The 26,208-nt window shown below is 41.0% G+C and overlaps 1 protein-coding gene across 1 annotated transcript in view; it reads right to left on the bottom strand.

Annotated features, from left to right (window-relative positions):
* galnt16 (UDP-N-acetyl-alpha-D-galactosamine:polypeptide N-acetylgalactosaminyltransferase 16) overlaps window positions 1-25,977 on the bottom strand; it is a 40,960-nt gene extending 14,983 nt beyond the window's left edge. The window contains exons 1-6 of the mRNA XM_041953472.1: window positions 25,578-25,977; window positions 15,565-15,746; window positions 13,499-13,597; window positions 13,338-13,405; window positions 6,859-6,924; window positions 1,903-2,024 (exon numbers count right to left, since the gene is read on the bottom strand). Coding sequence (XP_041809406.1) covers window positions 1,903-2,024; window positions 6,859-6,924; window positions 13,338-13,405; window positions 13,499-13,597; window positions 15,565-15,746; window positions 25,578-25,778 — 738 coding nt within the window. The 5' untranslated portion in view covers window positions 25,779-25,977. The remainder of the gene's footprint in view (window positions 1-1,902; window positions 2,025-6,858; window positions 6,925-13,337; window positions 13,406-13,498; window positions 13,598-15,564; window positions 15,747-25,577) is intronic.
* Between the last annotated feature and the right edge of the window lie 231 nt (window positions 25,978-26,208).

Here is a 26,208-nt window from a genome sequence, read left to right as displayed (position 1 = left end):
ATGAGTTTTGTTTGCATCTACAGTTTTTGAGTGAATGTTTTCATCCGGGCTGTTGTCTGGAGTACTTTCTGAACAAACAGCAGACGTCTGGCCTTCAGAAGAGAACTGCTTACTTTTTATGCTGTAAATATATAGTTATCCTTCTGTCAAAGGAAAAGTTCCAACATTTTTTGGAGCCATATTTGCTTGCATGCTGAGATTTTTACCACTCTCTTATCTGTATGGTGAAAATGAAGCTACAGTCAGGAGATGGTTATCTTATCCGAGCATAAAGGCTGGAAACTGGGAGAAGCAGCTAGCCCGGCTCCACCCAGCACCCCTAAAGCACACTAATTAACACGTTGCATCTTTTCTTTTCATCTGCACAAAAAAAGAAGTGTAAAAACAGCAGTTTCAGGCAACGAACATCGCAACATATAAACCTGTGTAAAACAGCTTATCGTCATTTTTGCACTTTAGATTTTGTACAGATCAAACAACTGAGATACAATGTGTTAATGAGCTTTGGAGGTGTTGACATGCCAGCTGTTTCCTGCTCCAGTCTTTATGGTAAGCTAAGCAAACCGGCTGCCTGTTACAGACATGAAAGAGGAATCTCCACACTTTCGTCTTTGGAAGAAAGTGAATAAATTTATTCCCCAAAATGTCAAACTGTTCCTTTAATTAAATGTTTTGCCTAGTACTTTCTGTTCATTGATCAGATCAGTATCTGGAGCTTCTACAGATCAGTGGAGGAAGAGGAGAAAAAGTAGAGGATAAGGAAATAAGGCACAGTCTGAGTGTCAGAGCACACACGGGAGAAGTAATAAGTGAGAAAAATATGAGATGAAACAGCTCCTGCTGCAGAGTCAGTGGGACTATTTATCTGTGATGGGGGATGTCAGCAGATTTGGGGGAGCAGCTGTGCTGGTTAGAGCCCAGTCGCAGGTTAGTAATGTCAGGGGAGGGAGGGGACAGCCAGCAAACAGCCTATTACTCATTAGTGAGTGATGAAGGTCTCTTTCCACAGCCACATCTCTCTTTATCAAAATACCAGCCACTCATCTCTATGAAAGTGCACCCATTCATCTCTGCAGATGGTTACGCGTCTCTAAATGATATATTTACATGCTGCACACGCTTTGCTTGCATGAATTTGAGAAACTGATACAGAAAAGCAGACTGGGACAGAAGCAGCGAGGGCTCACAGCCAACACGCCCTTGCCGGTTCATGTGAAAATACCAGCGACATTAAAAACGAGCTGAAAAATCCCCCTGATAATGAAGAGAGGCTGGTTTTGCATTTCATCCTGTTCACATTTTCGTTTTGAATTGTGAAACATTCACGTGTGAATGTGATGGCAGTGTCCCTGGTGGGCTGAATAATTCAATTTGTAGGATGCGGTGAATGGAGAGAATCTTCCCACTGCATTAGAAAAAGACTGTTTTTGATCAGAAAAAGGACCCAGCATGCAGCCTGAAGCAGGAGCAAACAGCGTCACCATGCACGACACCAACCACTGCAGCAAAATGAAACAGAGCGACTACCAGTGAAGCACTCCAGAGTCAAGTGGAAAACGGACTGGTTGGGAAAATGGCACCGTTCTCTATCTAGCAGTGTGACATCTGGTTTAGTGCGACTTAAATCTTAGCTGAAGAAATTTATGTTTATATAACTACATGCAATGCCAACGTATTAGATCACAGCCAATAAAATCTACCCTGAAAAGGAGCAAAATCCCCTGAAACTCCATCCAATCACAGCAAATGTTCCACCTCCGAAATGCATGTGTGTGTGAGAGTGTTTGTGTGTGTGTGTGTGTGTGTGTGTGTGTGTGTGTGTGTGTGTGTGTGAGCTGCCTGTATTAAGCGTCTAATTGGAGAGTGTGAATGACGGCAGACTGCGAGCCAAGGTGTCTGTACCTCCTTGACTCTCTGGATCATCGGCTGCAGCCAATCGGTGTTGACCTCACAGTGGCTGTCCAGGAAGGTCAAGATGGAGGCCGAGGCCGTGTTGGCTCCTCGCACGCGTGATCGGATCAGACCTGAGGGGAGCACATGGAAGACATGACATTGAAGTCTGAAACCGGTCGAATATCTGCAGTTTGATTGAATTGGATGCTGCTTCACTGCAAGTGGGGATGTTCAATGTCAATTCACCGGCCGCAACAGTCTCTCCGCTGCCTGTGGACAAGAGTGCAACATCTTCTATGGCTTTGTAGGAGTTTTGTCCAGTTTGAGAAAATTACTGACTACGAAACTCAGGCCCACTGTGTCTTAAACTGAGACGGAGATGATTATGCACTCTTTTCCTTCAACTCCCTCTTCGTCTGCATCAGCAAAACATCACAGACTGCTTACAAGTGGTCAAAAATGCTGCCGCTAATCTACTGACCAAATCTTCTAAAAGGTGTCCTGTGAGACACCAGATTTGTGAACACTGCGAACACCTTTAAAAAGCTCAAGCTCATTTTTACTCCTCTTTAGTCTCTACATTATGATCGTTCTCTTAAATTCTTATTATTGATTCTTATTATTACTGACACCAAGATCTTGACCTTTGCCTACAGATCCTGGTTTATATGCCGGTATCTGTTCATAAGGACTAGGACGGGGTTGAATGAATGAATGTCACAGGGGAGTGACAACATATGTGGTGAAGTCCTCCACCCTTTCGGCACAGTTTCACACCCAAACCTTAGAATAAAGATTATGCAAGGACATATTTCGTTAAAAAAAAAAAAAAAGGAGACGCCTTAATTCTGCAACAAGCAAACCACCAAATGAAATTCAGTTACGGGATTCGATAAGCTGATTCGGAGCTGGTTCAGATTTGATAAAATGCAATCAAACCCCATCCCTGTTTGTGATGTTCTGCTCTCGAAAGGTGCTACAGAAAAATCAGAGGTGTGGGCACGGGCCAGGCACGGAGGGTCTAACAGAATATGAGTTGTTGTTGATGTAGCATCCAAATTCCCCAACTTTATGGAAAACACTAAATGTCTGTAGTAAAGAAAGTAAAGAAACAGCCACCCAGTGCTAATTAATGCACCCACTTTCTCTAATTTGTTGTTATTCCCTTGGTTTTCCCACAATGCCTTGCAACAATTGTTTATACTTGTTGCTTCGGGTATGGACTGTGTGTATTGGTGGAGAGAATAAAAGCAAAAGTGAAGCGAGGTCTTTCAGATGGCTGCGTTGCATTCAAAAATTAATCTCTCTGACTCTACATTGGATAACTCCTGGTTTTATTATTGAACATCATAACAGATGTATGATGTTTGGCTACAAGCAGCTTGTTTACAAGTGATGTTCTTAAGTAGCTCAAGATTTTTCTGCTGTCGAACTCCATTTAAAGTGCATTCATAAGGTCCTCAAGGCTCACGTTGTGTCTGTTTCACAGAGAGACAAACATCAAACAGCACAGTGGTCTTAGAAAAGTTACATCTCCATCTTTTATTAATTGGTGTTCCTTTTAAGCTCTGAACAATTTGAAGCCCTTTGCTCATCAAATAACTGTTTTTTTTCTTGTTTCTGGGATATTTACATTTGACTTTTACATGGAAGCGTTTCTACAGAACAAACAGCCTTTTGAAATGAATCTGTTTAATTGGATTATTCTGAAGTAGATACCAAAACGTGTCACACTTTAAACCACGTTAAATGGCTTGTAAAAAGAAAGAAAGAAACAAAATAAGCCAAAACTTGTTCAAATGGAGCCGAGAGTAAAATCTATTTTTAGAGAACCTAAGTTAAGATGAGCTACAGGCAGGGGAGGAATGGCAATAGAGGTGTCTTCTTCATCAAAAGTGTAATCAAAGTCTGCATTAAACAAAGAGAAAGGAGGGGGAGGTTAATTGTCTTTTTCTGCTGCTTCTACAGTTAATTAAACAGATGCATCTCTTCATCTAATGAGTTTTGTTCCAAAGTCAAAGATCATAAAAGTCATCATAAAAGAGAAACTTGTGAAATTGTTTGTTGGTTAATTGTGTTATTTTAAAGGAGAACAAAAAGCAGCCTGGAGTCAAGCTTTCAGATGATTATTTGTACCTGACTCATCTGTATTAAATGCGATGCGATGAGGAGGTCACGCTTCTCGGATTAATTTAGAGAATTAATTACAGCTTCTTCTTTTGTTGTGCCCTGAACATCTCGCAGCATCAGCAGGGAGGAAAATGCGTTTGTGCGACACAGAAATATGAATCGAGGGGAAGGAGTGATTATTGTCCACATCGTTCTTTAAACCTGCAGAGTTGCGACTTTGTAATGAGGCAGTTCTGTCTCGGACCGCCTTAAAAGAGTCCACACGGTGCAAAGCTAAACAGAATAAACAGGGTTTGGCAGAATCTGATAGGAAAAAGCTTGGCTCTGTGCTGCTCACTGCAGTTTGGTAGTGCAGCAGTGCACTTTTATACAGCACAAAAAGGCTTGATAAAGCAGCAGCAGTGCAGAAACCCATTGAAACATTCATGTCAAGTCCCATGAAAAGACAAAAAACCAACAATGTTAGTCTACTTTAGTCTATAATACTTTCTCACTTCAATGCTGTATCTGTTGTAAATATCCTCAAGAGCAGATCAAGAATACATAGTTTAGGAAATATTAGTGCATTTGCTAGACTATTTTTAGCGTGTGCTAGCAGCTTCTTACAGCAGCGGGATATATGTTCACTGTAATGAAGGAACATGTCGCCCAGTGTAAATGTGGCTCATTGATGTGTTTTTATTGTAGCTCCATGGCACGGAGGAAGAAGATATATCAAGTGTTGCTTCGTAAACAACACTTGCTAGCAGGACCACATTATTGTTGATTTCGCTCTTTTCATGTTCCTCAAATGGCCACTTGAGGCTGGCTCCAATCCCCATAGACCCCCACATTACAATGGCCAACTTCACAGCAGAAGCAAACATGTTTAAACTAAACAAAAAACTGTTTTGGTCTCCATAGCTAATTTCATCATTCATGACAACTGAAGGGGGTGAATTTTTACATAACTCACTCGTTTACATTATATTAAGACTTAAAGTTAAGCATAATTATTGACATGTGTGACGTGCTTTAAACAGATCATCAACAACCATACTGAGATACATTTAGAGCCTTAATTAAAAAAACAAGAAAGAATACAGATTGTTTACATACCAGACTACTTCAACACAAGATTAAAGACAGGAGCTGTTTCTTAGAGGAGTTTACAGATGTTGCACGCTTGATATTAATTGACAGTCTGTTCTCATCTCTAACAACAAAAGCCTCCTCGCGCTTGTTTGTTGTAACTGTCTGTACATTTAACACTTGGCTGCTCGATGACCTCAGGCGGCAGTCTGACGGATTAAAGGAGAGAAAGTCATCGATGCCTGAAGGTGCGAAACATTTAACGAAATCTTAAAGGCAATTCCTCACATCACATTAACAGGGACTGTTTTCTTGTGTATGTGTTGATGAGCATTAGTGATTATTGCACATTTTTTACAGCTTATTTTGACCTAACAACAGCTTTGGAGACTGTTTAAACCTGAGCTCAGTACGGCTCGGATGCCAGCCGGGAACTGCTCGCCTGAACCCAATACGCTTGTGTTTTGTCAGCATGTGGTTCATAAGCCCAAACAAAGTCGTCCGTCTGCAGCGAGAGCGGCAACACAGGCGGCAACCTGAGCAAGAGGGATTACTATTGGACATCCAAACAGATCATCAACACTGCCTCTTCTGGCTTTTTGTTAGGCTGAACTTTCCTGTTTGTAGGTCGAGGGCTTCATCTAATTAAGGGATTAATTTAATGCAGTTCGGAAACCTGTGGGCGATGACTCAAAAGATACTTTCATGTTTTCCTTTTTTTTTTTTTTACATTCTGTGGTGTAAAATAGGGATGAAATGGAAAGAACATGTCATGTCCAAATGAATCTACCCTGACAGGTGTGTGCACCTGTCAACAGGAAGTGACAAATCCAAATGTGCTAGACTGTAATTGATAGAAGTACATAGACTACCTGTTGCTCTTTTTTTGTTGCTCTGTCTTGTGAAAGATTATATGATGAGAACTGTTCTGTATAGAGGTTCTGCTATACAGGACAATCAAACAGCTGAAAAACTGTTTCTTTCAAGAAGTCACTTAAACATAATAATAGTAATCCATCAAAGATGTTATTGATCTTATAGCTGTTTTGGTACCTTTTCGTTCGCTTTGATTAATTTTTAGTGCCATGTGTTTCTTTCATGGGTTAGTTTTTTGTTGTTTTATGTGAAGTGTGTTATTTCATTTGTTTTCTGACCCTCATGCTTGGCTTATATTGCATTTTTTTATTCTTATTGATAAAGCATGACATTAATGTGTATTTCTGTTGCTGTAATGTGGACCCCAGGGAGACCAGCAACCACTTTATGGATCCATTAAAGAATAAAGAATAAAGGCTCTGATATATAAGCAACCTGAAAACTATTTTTATAATCAGTTTTAAGTAATTTATCAAATGCATTTTTTGTAAATATAATGTTTGGGGTATTACTCAGACAGAATGGGCTCTTTGAGGACGTCAGCTTGGGCTTTATGGACTTGTAATTGTTGTTTTTTGGAAAATGATGAATGAGCAGTTTTCTTTGGGAAATTGGCTGAAACTATATTCCTTTGTCTATTTTCTTTTGGTTTCTTTTAATTTTATGTTTGTACTCATTATGTTAAATGCAGTTCTACCTTCTGTAAATCAGGTTTTATTTTCCTAATGTATAATTATAATCGTGTTTATTTTAGATACTGTGTGTAACAGTTAGGCCTTCATGTTGGACTGCTTAAGAAACATAACACATACAGCACCTTAAAGGCCAGTCTCTTTCCCATTTTGCCAATTTGTTTCCCTCCCTCTCCCGCCGCCCCCCCACACTCACCCTCTCTCCTGCCGTTCCTCAGGCAGCGCACTTTGGGGATCTGAGAGAGCAGCTGGCAGTCCTCAGCTGGAGGAGGAGAGCAGAGGAGATGGGATGTTATGGTGAAAGCAGAACACACACCGAGAAAAACATACCTCCTCATCGCCTCGTCTCACACTCTGTCACTCACAAACCCACCACCCTGCCACACATACATGGATTTAGTGCACTTAGTCACACATAACCACAGTCACACGAGGAGACAGTTACACAGACACACACCCTCAGGAAAGGCCACTTACACCACAGTATAATATGACCCTTAACACATTACATTCGAGCACAACATCCATCAGTGCTCCATCACAGCCCTGCAAATAGTCAGAAAGACAAACACAAAAAGCACAGAGTGACTGAGTGTTCAAGCAAAAGAGCTTTATTTCTCTGCATAATTTAATTCAAAATCCATTTCCCATAAACACATCCAGCAGGCAGCCCGTTCCCATCATCCTCTCCCTTTTTTCTGCATGAGCCATCTCTGGCGCAGACCTTTTGTTGATGCGTATGGACGGACATCATTACAAACAACGTGCAAACAAAGGTACATACACACACACACACACAAAACTGTGATAGGATTAGCATTAGCAGCAGAGAGTGAGTGTGATCTTGCTGAGGGATTGTGGGTGGATCAAGCAGACCTCCTCCCCAACAGCGATGCAGCCTTATGCTGACAGAAACAAGCATGACAAGTTGTAATCCTCCTTGATTAAATTTGCTGTGTGTACACACCTGTTTGTTTTCATTTAAGCTGTCGAACCAAAGGGGACGCATCTGCGTGAGAGTGGGAACGCGTTAGTGCTTTAGTGTTGCTCATAAGGAGGGGACAGCTGGTGTGTGTGTGAAGAGGAGGGGGGCTTTAACCGCTCAGGGATGAGGGGCAGAAAGTCACAGATCACACCCACTGAGCAGATGTTGCATATTTTCAGCCAGGTTGCGTGTGCGTATGCATGCATTACACAGTCACATGCACACAACTGCATACTGTATGCTACCCTTACGCATGTTTGAAATATGAAGTGAGTTCACGCAGGAAAAATAACTGGGAGCTGTTGTCCCACAATGCCGTGCACAGCAGAAATAAAAGATCTTTTAACAGCCGATGACTGAAACAAACAGCACCAAACAAATATAGTATATTATAAAAACATGAAACAAATTAAAATCAGTATTAGTGATCCAAAGTTGGAGTTTAACTCATGTAATTTGTGCCACACCATGCATGATTTCCCAACAGCAGAACATCATAAACGGCATTAATTTCTGGTGCACCGATTGATAACAGCAGCTCATAGTGTTGGCTGGGGTGTATTCCTGTCTCAACACAATTGGAGTCACATGCTATCGTCCAGACTCACAGTAAAGATCACTGTCCTTGATTGAGGACGGTGTCCTCATGATTAAGGCAAGCCTTAATAGGATTACACTCAGGCAGGACGATCCCTCCCCTGCCGCTGACTGCCATCCCCCACCTCCTCCTCCTGCCGTCTGTCTGCCGGCTCACATCTACTGACCAATGAGGTCACACTCTCACTGCCTCACCTGACCTCCTGTCTTACCTGACTTGAATATGTTCATTTAATCATTTTTGTCTCTGTAGTCACTTAAAAACACGATAACACTTGAAAAAACAGTCAGGCGAAGCAACTTTTTGTCTGAGTATTCTGAAAATGTGGGCACATTAAAGGGGACAACAAAAAAGAAAATCATTGCATAATATGGATCAATGTTTGCAAAACACGGGCACATAAAAAGCCTGGTGACAGAATGTGTTTTTGCAATTTGGGTGAACTGAAGTTTCTCAATGCTAAGATATTATGGATGTAACACTGTAATTCTGTGGCTGTTGCCCAAACAGAAGAAAAGTTATGATGTTAAAGTGTTTGTCAGCTCTGACAGTATTGCAAACAGATGGTAAAATCAATGGTTAACTATAAAACCAGACTTTGAAATGATTTCTAACAAACTCTAAAGAAATTTTGTAAATTTTGCATTTGTTGACAGATGACAGTGTAAGAATCATTTTCATTAAAGCATACCTTTTTTTTGGGCAATGATTTCAGCTACTTTGCTTTCATCAGGGTGAGCTGAGTTCATCTCTGTGTCTTTACACACAATACATTGATGTGACGTAAAACTCACGATAAGAATATTTGGTTTTTAATGAAGTTGTGTGACTGTATAATCATCTATGAACAGCTATAAAAGAAACCATATAATGTTCATCTAACCTGATGTAGTGATTTGGGGTTTCTGAGAACTGAAGCAGCAGTTTTAATTTACTTTTCTGAGCAGGGATCACTGAGACTTTTAATAAAACGAAGCATTGGAAAGTGGCAGCGGAGGGAGACCACAGAGAGGAGCTGGAGGAAACACAATAGTTAGCTAATGGGAGGCTTACTGCTTCACAGTCAGACTAAGCCTAAACTAAAAGCCACGAACAGGAACTGAGGTGTTTCACATGATAATTGATGCTGAGAATCCTGAAATCCAAAACAGGGAGCAGGTTTAAAGTCTTTCTCAAAGAGACTGTTTCCAGTCTGTGACCTCGTGGTGCAGCCAGTTCAGCATGTGTGCAGGTAGACTGGAATAAACAAGGCATTAGGAAGCTAATAGAGCTCCTGCTGCTACCGCCGCTAACTGAGACACTATTGTTTAGATGTCTGGCCAGCTCTGACACCTCCGTGTGTGTGTGTGTGTGTATGTGTGTGTGCACATAGGGCATGTGTGTGTCCACGCCTGAGCACACAGTGAATGTAGGTCGCTGTGCTGTTCCCACAGACAGGAGATACATGTGGTGGCAATTACAGAAAGCAACGTGGACAGTGTAAAGTATGAGCTCACATAATTATTTTGCCTAATGCTGACAAAGGGGAATGATTAATAAAATTTGGTTATCCTCTAAATCCACAGTCACATTAAAATACAACTCACACATTATGGCGCTATTATCGGATTTGTTTTTTATATGTCAGGGTCAGTTAGACTGCTAACTTTCTTTTACATAAAAACTAATCAGTTTCTCATGATGGCACAAGCTACATCTCATTTCTGCTACTGCTGAGTTGTTAATGTATTTTCATCCCTCAGCAGCATCACTGATCAGTGACATGAAAAATGGTCAAATCCTCAGGATGCTCTCACCTCCGATTCATTGTCTGATTGTCTGTGATATCAGACATCGGTGTGACATGTCCTCAAAGCCACTCCTGTCTCCTGACGTTGTCCGCCACCTACATTTTCCAATTATTTGGCTTTCTCGTTTGCTGGAGCATTCCTTTGACACTGGCATCGCACATATTCACAGCAGATGGCAGAATGAAAAGAGCTTAACACCTGGCACCCACGGCTGCTGCCAGGATTTTAGAAATGCAGAAATTCAAATTCCCTCAGTGCCCCCCCCAAAAAATTCAACAAGAGGTACAGGACTGCAAAATAGTAAAATTCATTTTTCTCCTTTCAGAAAAATGTATCTCCCTACATGATGGTCTAAGTACCATTCAAAAGCATTCTCCAGATTTCCAGGGCTATACATAATCGTGGTGGACACCTTCTAAATATCTTTATTTTGTTGGATTAAATGTATTTTTTTCTCAGCTATAAACTGAAATATTACAAGATATCGAGCATAAATATATCTGAATCACCCTTCAACCTGCAATAACAGATTTTCTTGGCCACAGAGGCTGCAAAAACAAGCTGTGAACACAACACTGACATATGATCACCTTTTAAGGTGATATGGCAAACTTGTTAGCAAACAGCTTATAGCGACTTCCAGATGGCGATGTGAGTGAACAGACGTACTCTCCTTCTCTGCCGCTAATTATCTGGTGTTGGGTATTTAACCACCTTGAAATCCTATAATAATTTAGAGATTTGAGGAAGGGAATATGTCTGGAAAAAAGGAGTTAAAACAACAGAATTGGTGCCTTATGATAGAAGTTTGCAAGACTAGTTATTCGATGATGGAGGCGCTATGCTACCTAGAAACCCAGACAACGAACCCAAACAAAATGTGACCAGTGCAGACATCATGATCCCTCAAAGAAAACTTTTATCAGAAAACTTGTTGGGTACTAACAGCTATTGAGGCCAATATGAAGGAATGCACTGGCTGCTTGAACGAGGCTAAAGAACAGATTTAATCAACGGAAGATACAATCAACCTTGTGCCAACAAATAATACAGACTAGGAGGCCAAAGATGACATTACTCATGTCCAAAAGAGGTGACCTAGAGTGCAGTAGCAGGTAGAACAATTTGAGAAAAACTGGCACAAGGAAGTGGGAACAAATTGCCTGGATTGAAAAATGGCTCTCAGAAACTCTTAACACAGCCTCGCCTGCAGTGGAGAGAGCTCACCGGACCGCCGGCCGAAAACGCAACTGTAATTCGCAGAGGGCAGCAAGACTGAAAGGCCAGGTAATGCACAAGGACAATGTTATCAGATTCCACTTGTCGGCTTAAGTCTGCAAGCAACAAAGGGGCTTTGACGGTGTATGGCAAAAACTGTGGGAGAAATGCATTGCCAAGCATTGGATCCTATTTCCAGCATTCTTGACTCATGGAGAGGCAACTTTAACAACAACTACATAATTGGAATGGCAAACTAGACACAGGAGAAGGAAGTGATCAATTTGTCCAAGGGTATCTTCGCTTGAAAAACAGTAGAATTTAGGCTGGTCTGTCCTGTAATTACTGAGTTATCACAAAACTTGCGGATTTTATGTCCTGGCTTATCTGCCTTACTTTGTTATAGGGGTCTCATTTGCTAGCAGGGGATACATCAAAGATAAGGCGGAGGTGGCCTGGGCAGGTGTTTGCAGCATCTCATTCATCCAGTGCTAGAGGAGTAATTGCATTGGTTCATAGATCTGTCCTATTGCACATACAGGATTTGTTTGAGGACCGGTGGGAAGTTTCTGATTATTTGTGGTTTTCTTTTCCATGAGATGAGTCTGATAAATGTATATGGTCCCTACAGGGATGACCCAGCCATCTACAACAATCTCTTCTTGAAAATCTTAACATTTCCTCGCAAATATATTATGGCTGGTGACTTCAACTTCACCCTTGACCCTGTAAAACATTGATCCCCAACCCGTGGGCCATTGGGTCATTTGGTACTGGGCCGCACAGAAAGAAATTTCCATTATTTTGTTTTTTCACATAATTTGAAAAACAGGTGGTGCCTGACAGTGCCAGTCTGCAGCCAGGTCCTCTTGACATGATTAAAAAGTGGATTTACGTTCATTATTATTGTTATTATTATTATTAAAGAGAAAATACCACAGTTTTTAATGCCGATCTTATCATTTTATTTTGTTTTTATCTGCTACACCTTTAGACTGGGCCGTGAAAATATTGTCAGACATTAAACTGGGCCATGGTACAGAAAAGGTTGGGGACCACTGCTGTAAAAGATGGATCTACTGGTTTTAATGCTACTCATGCAAAATAGGAAAGCAATAAAGTGCTTAATTCAAGAACTTAACCTCACAAACATATGGCTAAACCCAAACGCAAGAGAATGATCGTTTTTCTCTGGTACACGCCAAACCTATTCATGGATCAACTCTCCCAAACCTCTTGGACTTCTTGGATGTCATAACAAACCATACTTCTCTCTGACGCTGGAGCTGTGTCATGGGAATACATAGAAATAAAGCTGGAACACGTTGCTCCTAAATGGAAATTCTAAACTTACTCAAGCACAAAGATGAAACCAGCCAAGAAAAGGATGATAATGTTCGATACAAAGATTAAAAATGCATAAACAAAGTACTTCCACCAGCACTGAATGTGACAGATGCTAATATGAAAGTTCTGTCACTTTATTTTGACTTTAATAGGCCATCTACCAATATGCTGAGAAACCTGGTGAACTTCTTGCTTGGGGAATTAAACAGCAAACAAGCACAGAAAGCAATTTAAAGAACCCTTGGCAATAGCAGCGGGAATGCACAATCATATTCCTGGAATTCAGATTGGAGCCATAGAAAACAGAATCTCACTTTTTGCAGATGATGCCATCTTGTTTTTAAAAATATTTTATTCCTCTATCCCTGCTCTACTACAACTCATTAGGTTTTTTGGGAAGATCCAAAGATGATTATGAAATAAATGCTTCAAAATCTTTAATTATGATACTCAATGAAGAACAATTCAAGTGTGCATGTCCTTACATTTCACTTGTCTTGGCATTAACATTGTCTGACAATTAGACAAAATTGTATGCATCACTAATTCCATATCTTCTTTCACAGTTTAGTGCTAAAGTAAAAAGTTAAAGTAAAGGTGAGGGAAACTACAGAGTCAACACATAATTCTGTTGTTTATGTCTCCTGATTTGTTCCAGAAGCAATGCACAAGAAAAAATCTTGGTAGCTACATCTTAACCAGCTTTAACCAGCAATAACAGAAACGCAAAAACTCACGGTCAGAGCTGAAGTCATCTATTAAGATTATCTCTTGAATCAGAGACGGAGGACTTCGCATCAGGACACTGAGATGGAGAAAAAGGGAGAAGCAGATCAGAAAACATAAGTCGGTGTCGTTCTTTCTGTCGAATCAGGTCTCCTGTGTGCGACCTCATTACCTTTTGATGGTGCGAAGGAGAGTGGAGCGAGCCTCATTGTGGAAAGTGATGATGATACTTGTGGAAGGGAGGTCTGTGTCATAATTAAGAGATGCACACCTAAAGAGAGAAGAATTTATCACACAGTAAGAGCATGTTTAACCTCTTTCGCTTTAGAAATCACATGCATGCGTTTAATTGCCTCAGATGTCATGCACACCATGACAAATAAACATGTCCAGTCCAGCTGTGATTTGCTGTGGTGCCCTGTGGAGTTGCCTCAGCATTGTTGCCTTAGTGACATGGAAATATCCGGTTGCCAGGCAACAACTGAACAGGTTTCTGACCCTTTGCTTTACTTTCGTACCTGTTGCTGGGAGCTTTTAGCCCAGGTCCAAAGACACGAAGATGAAATATCACATGCCACTGATTCTGTTATTGTGAACCAATTTGCTGTTTGATTAAAGCAACAAAATAACCCGATAATTGCTTGCTTGTCATAGTGAAGAAGGAAAGTTAAGGCTACAAAAATATACACTGAGAAGAAGTTCAAAACGATGGATGGAGTTTGTATGATACCTGTTACATGATTTTATATCATTTTATTTTAGATTAATTTGTGTAAATAATGACAAAAATTCTACAGCAGAAGATGTACACAGGAGAATATAGCTGAAACGCTTATATATGCAGTTTTTTTGTGATTGTACCACCTTTCAAATCATTCTACTCGAAGAAGATTTTCTTTGTAGAAGAATTAGACAGCACTGGTGAAAACTGGTAACAACAGCAAACACTGCTATAATTATTTTTTCTGCCTTTAACTACTTAAACTGACGCCATATGTGACCTCTCTGTTTATTGTCGATAATTCTGTTCTGCTTATGACTCACTTATATTTATTTTTGTTATTCTATTTCTCAGCAGAGCATGCCCTGCCTGTATAAATAGAGGCTGAGTAAAAATAAATGATGCCAGTTACCAACATTTGTCAGCTACAGCATAAAGGAAGTCTCTTAGTCATTCTCAGCTGAGTTTTATAATGCAATAAGAGACCACTGACAGCGGTCCAGAGAGGCTACACAGGTAAAAACTGCAGAATCTTTTCTTACTTAAACATTTACAATATCATGCCAAATACAAGTAAAGCATCAACGAGAAGGAAACAGTTTAAGCCAGTGGACAAGGACTTGAGAGACATACTCTATACACTCTAAAAGAGCTCTCTGAATGTTTCAAACTAGAATACAAACTGATATGACCCCCTCACCCCAAGCAGTGCTCGCAGTGTTGCTTAAAGCAAGCAAAATTGTAGACCAAAATCGTAGACCTTCATAACTTTTTAGCTATTCAGTGCACCAAACACAATTTGACCCTAAGCCAAACCCAGCTATAAAATTGAATTTGAAGGTTCATTCTTCACCTTGGACACAGCAGCTTGAAAAAACAAAATTTCATGGGAAAGTCCAATTTATTTGGAGCAACTCCATTCGCTGAGGAAGGCAACAAGATGCGGTTGAAACAAACAAAGCCTCAGAAACAAGTAATTCGGACCTTGTTCTGGGTTTACTTCTGGTCAAAATAAGCTGGAAAGCATTAAAAAGCAGCAACACAAAGTCGCAAGCGGGAACATCACAAACACTAGTTTCAGTCATTGGTGAGATTTATAGTCTGTGTCGTCATCCAAATCCTTCTAACATGGATCCAAAATCTTTTTACATTTTTCACCAAGACAAACATTTTTGTCAAGGTGCAGTGAGGAAGTCATTTGTTTGATTCCCAGTTCTCCAGCAAGAGCCTCATGGTATCTGTAGCTTGACATCAAACGGGGTGTTTATATCATTTTGTCTCCCCATGTGTCTGAAGAAACCAGCCTAAAGTGAATCCAGTAGTCAGGACAGTCTGGTCAGGTGAAGACTTTGCAAGAAAATCACCTTATTTGACCCTTAAACTACCTTCAATGTTTAAGACAGATTTTTCTAAACTACTCCAAATCCACGTGCAGCTCAAGCAAGATTAGTCTTCGATCTGCTTGTGCAGATCAAGCAGACAGACCGCACCTTTGCTGTGGCGTTAACCCTGCTCACCTGTAGTGTCGGGTGTCTCTGATTGCTCGCTCACTGCCCAGCCGGTCGCTCTCCTGCAGGTTGAAGGCGTGGTCTCTGTACGGGTCGTCCCCCGGCTTCAGCTGCTTCCCGGCCAGGTAGGCCTTCTCATCGAAGCCGGCCAGCAGCTGGCTCTGCTGCTCCGTCCGCAGGGGCTGGGTCACCTGCAGAGGACACAACAAGGTGTCTTTACATGTCCACAAATGATCAAAACTGAAGTCAAAGAAAGCATGAATGGTTAAAAATCAAGGATGTTGAGGGATTTCAGTGACACACAAACACAAATCCACTCCGTCTCTCATGTTAACACAGAAAGGGGCAAACTCAGCTGCACAAGTTGTTTTTGCTGTCAACACTCCAACTTGTCGCTGTCATCCCTTCTGTCAACAATCTATTCTTCTACCACATCTATGATTACAGAAATGGCTGCATGCCACAACATCCTCATAAAGAGAATGCTTGGTACATTGTGTTCAGCTGTCTCTGTTAATATGTTGCTCAGGAAAAACCGACAACATTTAACATTTAAATCACACTGTTGTTTTTGAATAAATGTCATAAACCTTCAGGTTGAAGGTTGTTCTTCCTCAGCATATTAAAGAGCAACTAAACCTTTGACAGCAGTAAAAACAGAAATATTGTTCGACGTCTTCTGCAACTATGGCCTGTAATTTGTATTGAAAGTTCGTTTTTGACATTGGAAACAGAAGCTGTCCTGGAGCTTTCAGTCACATCACATGATCCTCCTCAGCAAATGGAGTATTTAGATTTCCATTTTTCTGAACCCTTTTAGGACTTCTCGTCCATGTTGGTTTAAAAGTCGAGACTCAGGCTCATATTGTATATTTTAATGGGACAGCATATAATTATTATTTCCAACATGGATTAATCTCTTGATTTTTTTTTTTCATTGAACATTTGGTCTATAAAGTCAGAAAATTCCCCTCAGCTTTTTCAAGTGCTGAAGATGAGTCTTCAGATTGCACGTTTTGTTTAAAGATGTTCAACTGCAGACCGTGAGGTATGATTGAAAGCCTTGGGAAAAGCTAGTAGGTGGACCATACGTTTTCATTCAATGGAGCGGAAATTAATCCAAAAACTATTTTGATAATTGATTTTCTAATTTGATTTAGTCACTTTTTCTTTGTTTTCTATCTATCAATATTAGTTGGACCAAACAAGCAGTGTTAAGAGGTCACCTTTGAACTTTGGTGGGCTTTGTCACTATTTTCTCATATTTTATAAGCTAAACAATTCATCAATTAATTGAAAAAATGTTGATAGAATATTCCATAATGGTAACTGTTCAGCCCAGTTTTAAAGCTCAGCTATTAGCTTTCAAACTATTAAATTCAAGATCATGAGAAACTACAACCCTTCAGAAGCTAGAGCGTTTGGCATCGATAAATAACTCAAACTATTAATAGATTATCAAAATTGTAGCTCATTAAATTTCTGTTGATCAACTAATTGATTAATTGTAAATGTACTCAGAAAGTGCTTTTCTTCCTCGGTGAAGAAAGCTTTCTATAATTCACACACATGACTGGCAACTGGAGGCAATCTGGGGTTCAGTGTCTTGTTCAAGGACACTCTGACATGTGCACAGGAGGAGCTAGAAACTACAACAACGACTCGCTCTACCTCCTGGGCTTCTGCAGGCCAGGTTAAGCAATAAACAAATCCACCTCTATATTCAGGCAATGTCTGAAAAGTCTAAAAGCCCTGTGCAACAGTTCCTCTGCTGTGGTGCTGCATCGCAATCCTGGTGCAACACTGCTCATCTGAGACAAGCTTCTTCTTCTATTGCACTCACTTTTAAGCCCGTCTGAAAGAAGTACCAGCCAACTGATTAAAATGTAAATGCTACTTTCTCATTCAGGTCATCGTGTCAGTGTTAACATGGCAAAATGGGATGGGCACTCATCAAATCAGAATACACAGTCTATAAAATCCTCAGTAATTAATGGGCTTGCCCCGCAAGGAGCTTTAACACTCCTGAGTAGGAGGTTTATGCAAGCCAATGAATACATAAAAGCAGATGAGAGTAGCCTTCATCAAAGAGAGTCAACATGATGGATGATAGTTGGAGAATGGAGGGCGAGAAGAGAGAATGAAAAGAGAGGACGAAGCTTCCTTTTGTGCTTCTTTGTCAAAGGTCGGCGTGGCTGGTGGATTTATAAAAAGCTTCTGACCAGGTTCAGGTGAGAGTGACCTCATTTTCAACCTCTCCAGAGAAGCAGCAGGAAAGTTTCAAGGATTCAAACACAGACATGTCTGCAGTGCACAGTTACAGAGAAAGAACAGTACATGAATTTCAATATTACTTTCTTACATCCACATAGTAAAGGTCTAAAAACCTACTTTACACTGTCTGCACAGTACCAAACAACAGACAGCGTTAGCATCTAGCATCTGATCATAATGGAGCATTTTAGCAGCAAAAGAAATACAGATATATCCTGTCAGGAGTTGGTAGAGACCAAAAACAGCTATAAGAGAGTAAATACTGGACTTACATTCATCAGGTAGCCAGAAACACAACTCCACATAAATGTTAATGTTGCTCCGTCTATCGGTAGACTTAGCTTAAATATCTGTTTGCTAACATGCCCGCCATATCAACTTAAAGGGACAATATATAGTCAGTGTTGGCCCAAAAATCAGTAAATAATGGTAAAAAAAAAATGGCCTGGCTAGTAGCTGAACATTTACTATCCATTTCACTGGTGAGGAGGTTAAGAGACATGCTAGCAAACAAAAAGCACAAACTAGTAGTTGTAAACATTAGCTTTAACCTGAGTTCTCTAGACACTTTTTGTCCTTATTAACACCAACCTCTTTTTCAGTAAATCCTCTTATCATGGCGCTGACAAACAATTTCTAACAGGTGGGTAGAAACCATAGATTTAGGTTGTAAAAAATTCAACAAAAAGTCAACTAATGCAACAACATTACATATTTTATACCTAGCATGCTAACGTAAAAAGTGACGCTAATTATCTTGTGTGTTGTAGCAGTAGTTTATTGTTTCTATGGTAACAAGTATCCAGTTCTTAACATTATTTGCATTCTTCATCTTTAACTGATTATTTCTACTTTCTTGGTCTGGTTTATCAACATAAAGGAGAACTGGTCCAGTTAGTGCTGCTATGTGAATAGCGGCCGATGTTTAAACTTGTACCATATACTACGATAAACCTACTGCGTTTTATTTGCACCTGTCAAGCACCTTGTTGCTCTGGTTTTGAAAGGTTCTATATAAATTAAGTTTTTCTTGGCCTACTTATTCACTTAAACCCTGTGAAGCACTGGAAATCTAATACATAAGGAAGAGCTGCACTGTAGCAACTCAATTCAATGCACTTATGCAAATGAGGCTTTTTATTTGGGTATTTTATGCTGCACTATTGTAAAGCACTTTTTAATATTGTTTTAGAAAGTGCTACACATACAAAGTTTATTTCAAAGAAATTATATCAAGATGACCTTCATTTAATTAATTTAGTTTTGTTTTAAAGAAAAATCAAATGGTACAAATAGAGCTGCTACAGTTTAATTAACCAGTGCATCAGCCGTACTCTTGTGTAAGTCATTCAATCTGCTCATACACTTATGCACACAGTAAGGTTATTGCAAACTATAATATCTTCATGGTATCATTATATGTGGCTGTGTAAGACTCTGCCTGCTGCGAACACTTGAGAGGAAGGCCTTGACATCCATTGAGGGCATGTGAAGCGATCTGAGCGTGTTGGCTTGTGCATATAATCTTCAACTCTGTCGGCGCGCTTCTCTGTTGTCCGTCAAATCAACTGTAAAATGATGACCAAGATGTTCAGCCTCACTGCTTACTTCAAAAGCAACTCCACTTAACTATAATTAAGAAATGCAATTTTCTCTCCTCTCTACATCTAATTAGTAATTAGATGTAGAGAGGTGTCTAATTACATTACTCCTCTGCATGCTAAAGATGGTTAATTATAATGTTTAATTTCCAAATACTCATTTCAAATGCATTTTACTGTCTGCACAAGCAGTCTGTGTACAAGTTAAATGAGTTTGGAGTTCATATCTGCATATGCAGCACGACTCCATTAGTTACATGAAAAGATACAGCTCCACTCTATGTAACCTCTATGGTGTGATAGGCAGACCAATACACGAGGGGTAGATTTTCAGGTTCACCTTTAACTCTCATTCTATAAAAACCTTACAGGCATCAAACATGCTGGAATTAAGACAATAACTATCATTTCTTTTAAAACAAAGATGCACAATTCTGCAGCGTGCTAACTTTTACTTTTAAACCCTATTCATATCATATATGAAGGTACACAATGTGAATCTGTTTATTAGCATTCTCCAAATCACAGGGGGCTGCAGACCTATTTTTATCACTATTATCAATTTAAGCAGCTTTATCTTTTCTGACTGGAACCAAGAGCAAAGACATGAACTAAAAAGCCTTTAGAAACAGCAGCAAGAAGAAGAAACATGATACAGTAAGTAAGTAATTTGTTCCACCTTAACTCAAATTGCATGTGAGCCACTCACATCAGCATTATTAGATGGCAGAGAGGTTTTTCCTGCTATTCATAGTTAAGACCTCTCCAAAAGCTTGTAAATGGTATCCTTTGGTAATCCGCAAGTATCATCACGACTAAATATTAAAGGCTCCGAAAAATGGTACTCCTAGGATAATAAGACAAAAATAACAGAAGGCACTCTGAGGCTCGGTCCGCTGAATTAAATATGAAGCTCGTCTGGAAGATGAGCACATCTGCTGGCTCTTTCAAGCCAAGTTATAAGACTCAACAAATCACATACAAGTCAGATCCGTATGATTGGCTGGAGATGAAGCCCCGCTGTGGCTCGGAGTCTGACAGATGATGGTGTCCCGCAGAGGACACACAGAGTGCTGTATCATCGTGATGATGTGGTGGGTTTGAGTCCTATCTGTGGCCTATTTACATGTCAACCAGGCAAGAAACTACTTTGTTCTCCTTTATCATGCTGACTGATTTCCCCTAGAAGCATATTTTTTACTAATTTACCAGCCTGGAATTTACAGACCTACATATGTCATGCCATGGTTTCTGTATTACTGTGTGCAAGCAGCCTCTTTCATTAGCAACTTTTTCCAGTTTTCCATTTTTTTTCTGGAAAACCAACAGCTGACAGGGATTCATACGGTAGCAACACATAAAATCACAAAGTTATAAAGATGTACTACATGTATATTGTATGTGTCTTTAACGCTGCTGACATCTCAATCATAACAAACTCATGCTGCACAGCTTCATCTCGCTCAAACACGCAAAACTTTATTTTATATTGTGGTGGAGATTCCAAAGTTTCCAAAGATATCGGATATGTCAGACTTTATTTGGGGAAAATGTGCATATAAAGAGGCACAAAACATCTAGAATATTTCCATCTGGAGTCTTGGTTTTAAATATTTCACTCACTGTACACATAAAAAACCATAAAGGCTTCTTAAGGGGGAAAATGTAGAAACTTTCACTGCTTTTACTGTCTACTTTCATTCAACTAAACTTTGAGATATTGTATGCACAATATACAAACTATCACAGAAGTCAGACAAAGCCATTATCAGAGTCAGACCTTAGATTATTCCTATAAAAACCTAATTTAACGCTAGTTTCCCGTCCTGCATGTCATCTTTTCAGGCTCTGACAGGTGTGTACTACATCACTGCTTCCCCTGCTTGCACGATTAGAGTCAGATAGACAGCTCCAACCACAGCTGCTTTCTCTTGCATGTTTTCACTCCCACTAACACTCCAGTGTAGCACTGCTGAAAAACCTCTCATTGTGCATGTGCTGTACAGTCTTCTCTTCTCAGACGGTTTCATTTGAATAACTTTTATGGGCCTGAAGAAATGCAAAGGTTACAGCATGTCAAAATAAGATGAGATCGGAGAGAAAAGCATTGAGCATAATTTTGACTATATTCAGTCTATATTAATTCAAAAGAAACTAAATATATTTACTCAAGTAGTGCACGTCTACTCCACTTCTTTTTGCTCCACTCCATTTATGTGACATCTGTGGTTACTGGGTGCAGGATCAAAATATGATGAGGTTGTTCTAAATTAATTAAATTAACACACATCAATGCATTAATAATCGTAGAACAGTGTAATAAAGGGGACATTCTAAGACATATTAAGACAAATTTAAGCTTAGATATGAGCACTTGAAATACATCTGGCTGATCATACTTTAACAAATTAAATTTGGGATAACTTATTCGTATCTTGCACTGCACTATATCTCCATTCTTCTGTTTTATTCTATTGCAGCTTATTTGTAATCTTCTCTGTTTTTTTACTCTTTAAAATCCTATTGAAGTGTGTCTTTTGTCTTCTTATAGCGCCTTGTGGTTCTTTTCTTAATGCCTTTTATGTCCTGTGTAAAGTGTTGAAAGGTGCTATAAACTTGCCCTTTGCTTTGTTTACAGTGTGGCATCACCACTTTTCTTTTTAATTCTTCCACCACTGTCTCTATTTTCAAACAAATGGACATGGAGACTTGATGCCAAATAAAGAAAGATTTGCACGATGGAAAAAATATATTAAAAACAGACTTAAATCAAAGTACTAATGATAAAAAGGGATGATGTGTTTGGGTACCAGGAACTTACTGAATTGTTCCGCATTGGTGGAGGTTTAATATCTTCACTTTTTGTATTTATTACTGTAATGGAAAATGTAGCTAATCCTCATTCAGACAAGATTGTTAACGGCACATTTAACCCAGTTCTCTTGTGAAATGTTTCTACAGTCACATGTCAAATCACAAAAAATGCTGCTGGGTTAGTGAGAAAAAAAAAGGACCAAAGGGTTTAAAGTCTGAGCAGTTCAACCAGCAGTCACAGCCTGATCCCAGGACACATGCTGAAAAGTAGTTCATAAGTTGTATAACCTTTACGGTAAGCTGTTTCTGACCTGACCACACATAGGAAAACACACACAGCAGGAGGATAAAGACAAACTGACACGCTGATTAGCTGGTTTACAACATGTCCACTGCTGATGTTGAGGCCATGACAGCAGATGTGCAGGACAGAGAGAGAGACAACTGACAGCTGTGAATGAGTGATGAGTTCACACACACTCTGTTACTGTGCTAAAAGGCTGAGGAGTGGGGCTGGGAAATTAGACCACTCAAAAGAGGAAATGAGGGGGAAAAAAGTGGAGCCAGTGCAAACAGATTTCACAGATGATGTCATTAGTGAATCAAATGCTGCTAATGAAGAGGCTCAGGGGAAAGGAAAGAGGGAGAGAGAATAGAGAGAGAGAGAGAGAGAGAGAGAAGATAACAGGGGAGTGGAGGAAGGAAAAAAGCAATAAGGAAAAAGTGAAAAAAGAAGAAAGAAAGAGTAGAAATACTGGGATGGGCGGAAAAACAGAGGCTAAAAGACTAAAAGGGAGGAAGGAAGGAGAGATTAAAGGATGGAAGGGAGGAAATACAGAGGAGCAAAGGAAAAGACAGAAGTAAAATAAAGAATAAAGGAGTGGTAAGCATAACAGATTAGAGAAAGAAAGAAAGAAGGCGAAGAGGATGGATGGAAGGAAATAAAGTGGGAAAAGAAATGTAAAATAGGGAGGGACGGAGAGGTAAAAGGAAGAGAAAGAGGGAAGGAAGGGATGAAGGAAGGAAAAAAGAAAGGATGCAAGGACAAGCAGGACGATGGAAGGAAAGAAGACGGAAAAAGAAAGGAACGAATGGGGGCAGACCAAAGGAAAGCAGAGTGGAAGAAAGGAAGGAGAGAAGGACAAATAAAGACAGGAAGGAAAATAGAGGCATTAAAGAAGTGAAGGAGATAAGGAAGGAAGGAAGGAAGGAAGGAAGGAAGAGAAGAGAAGAATGAAAGAAGAAGGGCAGAGGAAATGTGAAGGGGCGAGGCGAGGACAGAAAGAGGGAAAGCCCTGGTCTCTGGTCTCTCTGCACCAGCCTCCACCGGCTGATCTGTTGGACTGTGCAGTGCAGAGCTGGCAGCCTGTGAGCCGCAGGTCAGATTACCAGAACAAACTGCGGGAGGAAATCTCAGTTTGGTGATACAGGTGAACGACCCTGCAGAGCAAATCAAAGATCAGGAAAAAAAGAAAAAAAATGGAAACACTCCCAACTGAAGTTTGCTGTTCAAAGAACGATCAGATTAGAAGTCTGTTCATGCTTCACCTGCAGTTTCTGTCCTGCAGAGATGACACATCTGTGCATTTGTTTGCCTGCGTCTTCTGATCACAGACGTCTGCTTGGCCAGGGTTTCCTCTCTCTGATTAAGCATAGATGCCACAGCGGCTCCACCGTTTGGCATTTGCCCTTGAATGATTAAATCTGGCGAACAGCGTTTTAATGAATCTGCCACTGCCGGAGTGAAACAACCTGACATGTTGGCACACATCCTCGGCCACAGCTGAGACAATTTTATTGCTCTAGTAAATCGTGAAAGAGGCTCCAGTGCGCTGTATTTCCTAAACAGTCCCTGTCTCCTAGAAGAACAATTGCACATGCATATTGAATTGATTTGCCTGTCAGCTCGGGCAGTAGCGGTGCGTATTCAGAAGAATTGATTTACGTTTTCGCCCTCGAAATCTAATATTCTCTCAGAATTTTAACTAAAGATAGACTGATTTTACATGCAATGAATCGCTCTGCCTCACAGGTTGTCATCAGGCTCCAACCTTGAATACGGAGCGTTAATTCTAGAGCTGCAACGGCTATCTGATCAATTGATTAGTCGACGAATGAATCAAATAATCATTTGAATTCTCAAACAAAATTGCCAAACGTATGTCGGTTCAAGCCTCTCAAATGTGAAGATTTTATGGTTTGTTTGTCACATATGACGTTGAAGACATTATTTCGTGACTCACAGACAAAACTATCAATCAATTAATGAACAAAATAATCTGCAGATTCGTCTGAAAATGTAACAAAATGCTAAATCTCAAGTTTTCGAAGCACAAGGTGACATCTTCATTTAAATTTCAAATATACTGACTTAAACAGCGGCAAGTCCTCACATTTGAGAAGCTGGAACCACAACAAAACCCTAATTTTTAATTAATAAATGACTTAAATCGCTGTTTATCAATGATTTTGTGTGGACCAATCATTTATCCTGTAGTACTCCTCACTTCATCCTCGACAAGCCACAGGTATTTCTTTACACTTAACGCATCGGAGAACCCTGCAGCAAAGCAGACCAGGTCTCCTGAGCTGGCGTGGACCCAGCTCCAGTCCCAGCATGCGCTGTTCAGGCTGGATGTACTGTTCACTGTGTTGCAACACGGAGAGGTGAGCGCAAGCAGGACGACCACCACACCTACACTTAAAGTATTTACCAGAGGTTATTTTCTCTGCTCCGCCGTGGCGCAGCCAACAACAGGCGAATACAGACCTGACCTGACTGGAACAGGCCTTTAATGACAGACTGATGTGCAGAGGCGATTGAGCAACGATGCCTCCTCTCGTGCCCCGTCCGAGCTGAAAGCCCGTGTTTTCATGTGCAGCCCAGGAAAGGTCTCAGCAATGATGTGGTTTACGTGGTGTTTGCGCACGACGCACAGGACTTATGGAAAGCCTCTTACGTGTGCTTGAGGTTCTGTCAGGCTCGGGGAAGGCACGGAAAGGCTGGAAAACACCGAGTAACATAAGCAGGCTGCTGGCGGCACAGCCTGTGGAATAATGGTATGGCTGCAAGCGCGTAGGCTGAAGGTGGTCATGGTGGTTGCTGAAGCCATAGGCGTCCGTCTGCGCAGCGTATTCCTGCAGTGACACCTAGCTGTGCTTCATCACCAACACCTCCACCACCATCCTCATCACCTCAGGTTTATCACACACACACATGCACATCAACATGCAGCACACACTCTCCTGCAGCTCGGCGCCTCCAGCGACAGCGCCGTGCGCAGCGCCGCTCTCCTTCCCCCCTTTCTCCCCCCAGCAGACGCGCTCACTCACAATCAGCGGGATGGTCCTGTCGTCCCGGTGGATCTCCAGCCGGCCGGAGACCACCTTCTGCCCATGGCCCCTGCCGCGGGTCTGCGAAGCCGACGACGACGGCGACGACTGGGGCTTGTTGTCCTGCCACAGGTAATAGAACGTCCCCAGGATCCACGCAACGGTCAGAATCGCGATGGCGTTGGCCCGTATCCTGCGCATGGTGAGCCCATATGGAGGGCTCCGGTGGCGAGCCCTGCTGGTTCAGGTCCGTGCTCGGCAGAAGGTGCAGCCTCCCCGCCGGTGATGGGTTGAGTCGGAGCGCAGACAAACAGCCTCTCTCTCTGTCACTCTCTCTCTCTCAGGCTCTTCTGCCGGGGCGCTGCTGCCTCCTCTCTGCTGGGATTTGCGCACTGACAGAGCCAAGGTCCTAGCGCCGAGTCATATCATTCCCCTCCACACAAACACACACTCACTCACACACACACATCATCATCATCATCCATCCACTGGCTACACCGAGGAGGTGATGTCCAATCTGCATCCCGCAGCTGAGGTCCTCATGTCAGCCACATGTGGGTGCAGAGCGGGGGGAGACAGCCGAGGAGGAGGAGATGATGAGAGATGCTTTTCTCCACTTCGAGTCGTTTAA

The sequence above is a fragment of the Chelmon rostratus genome, chromosome 15, assembly GCF_017976325.1.
Source record: "Chelmon rostratus isolate fCheRos1 chromosome 15, fCheRos1.pri, whole genome shotgun sequence".
In the NCBI taxonomy this organism is placed as follows: Eukaryota; Metazoa; Chordata; class Actinopteri; order Chaetodontiformes; family Chaetodontidae; genus Chelmon; species Chelmon rostratus.
This window is presented reverse-complemented; position numbering and strand designations above follow the sequence as displayed.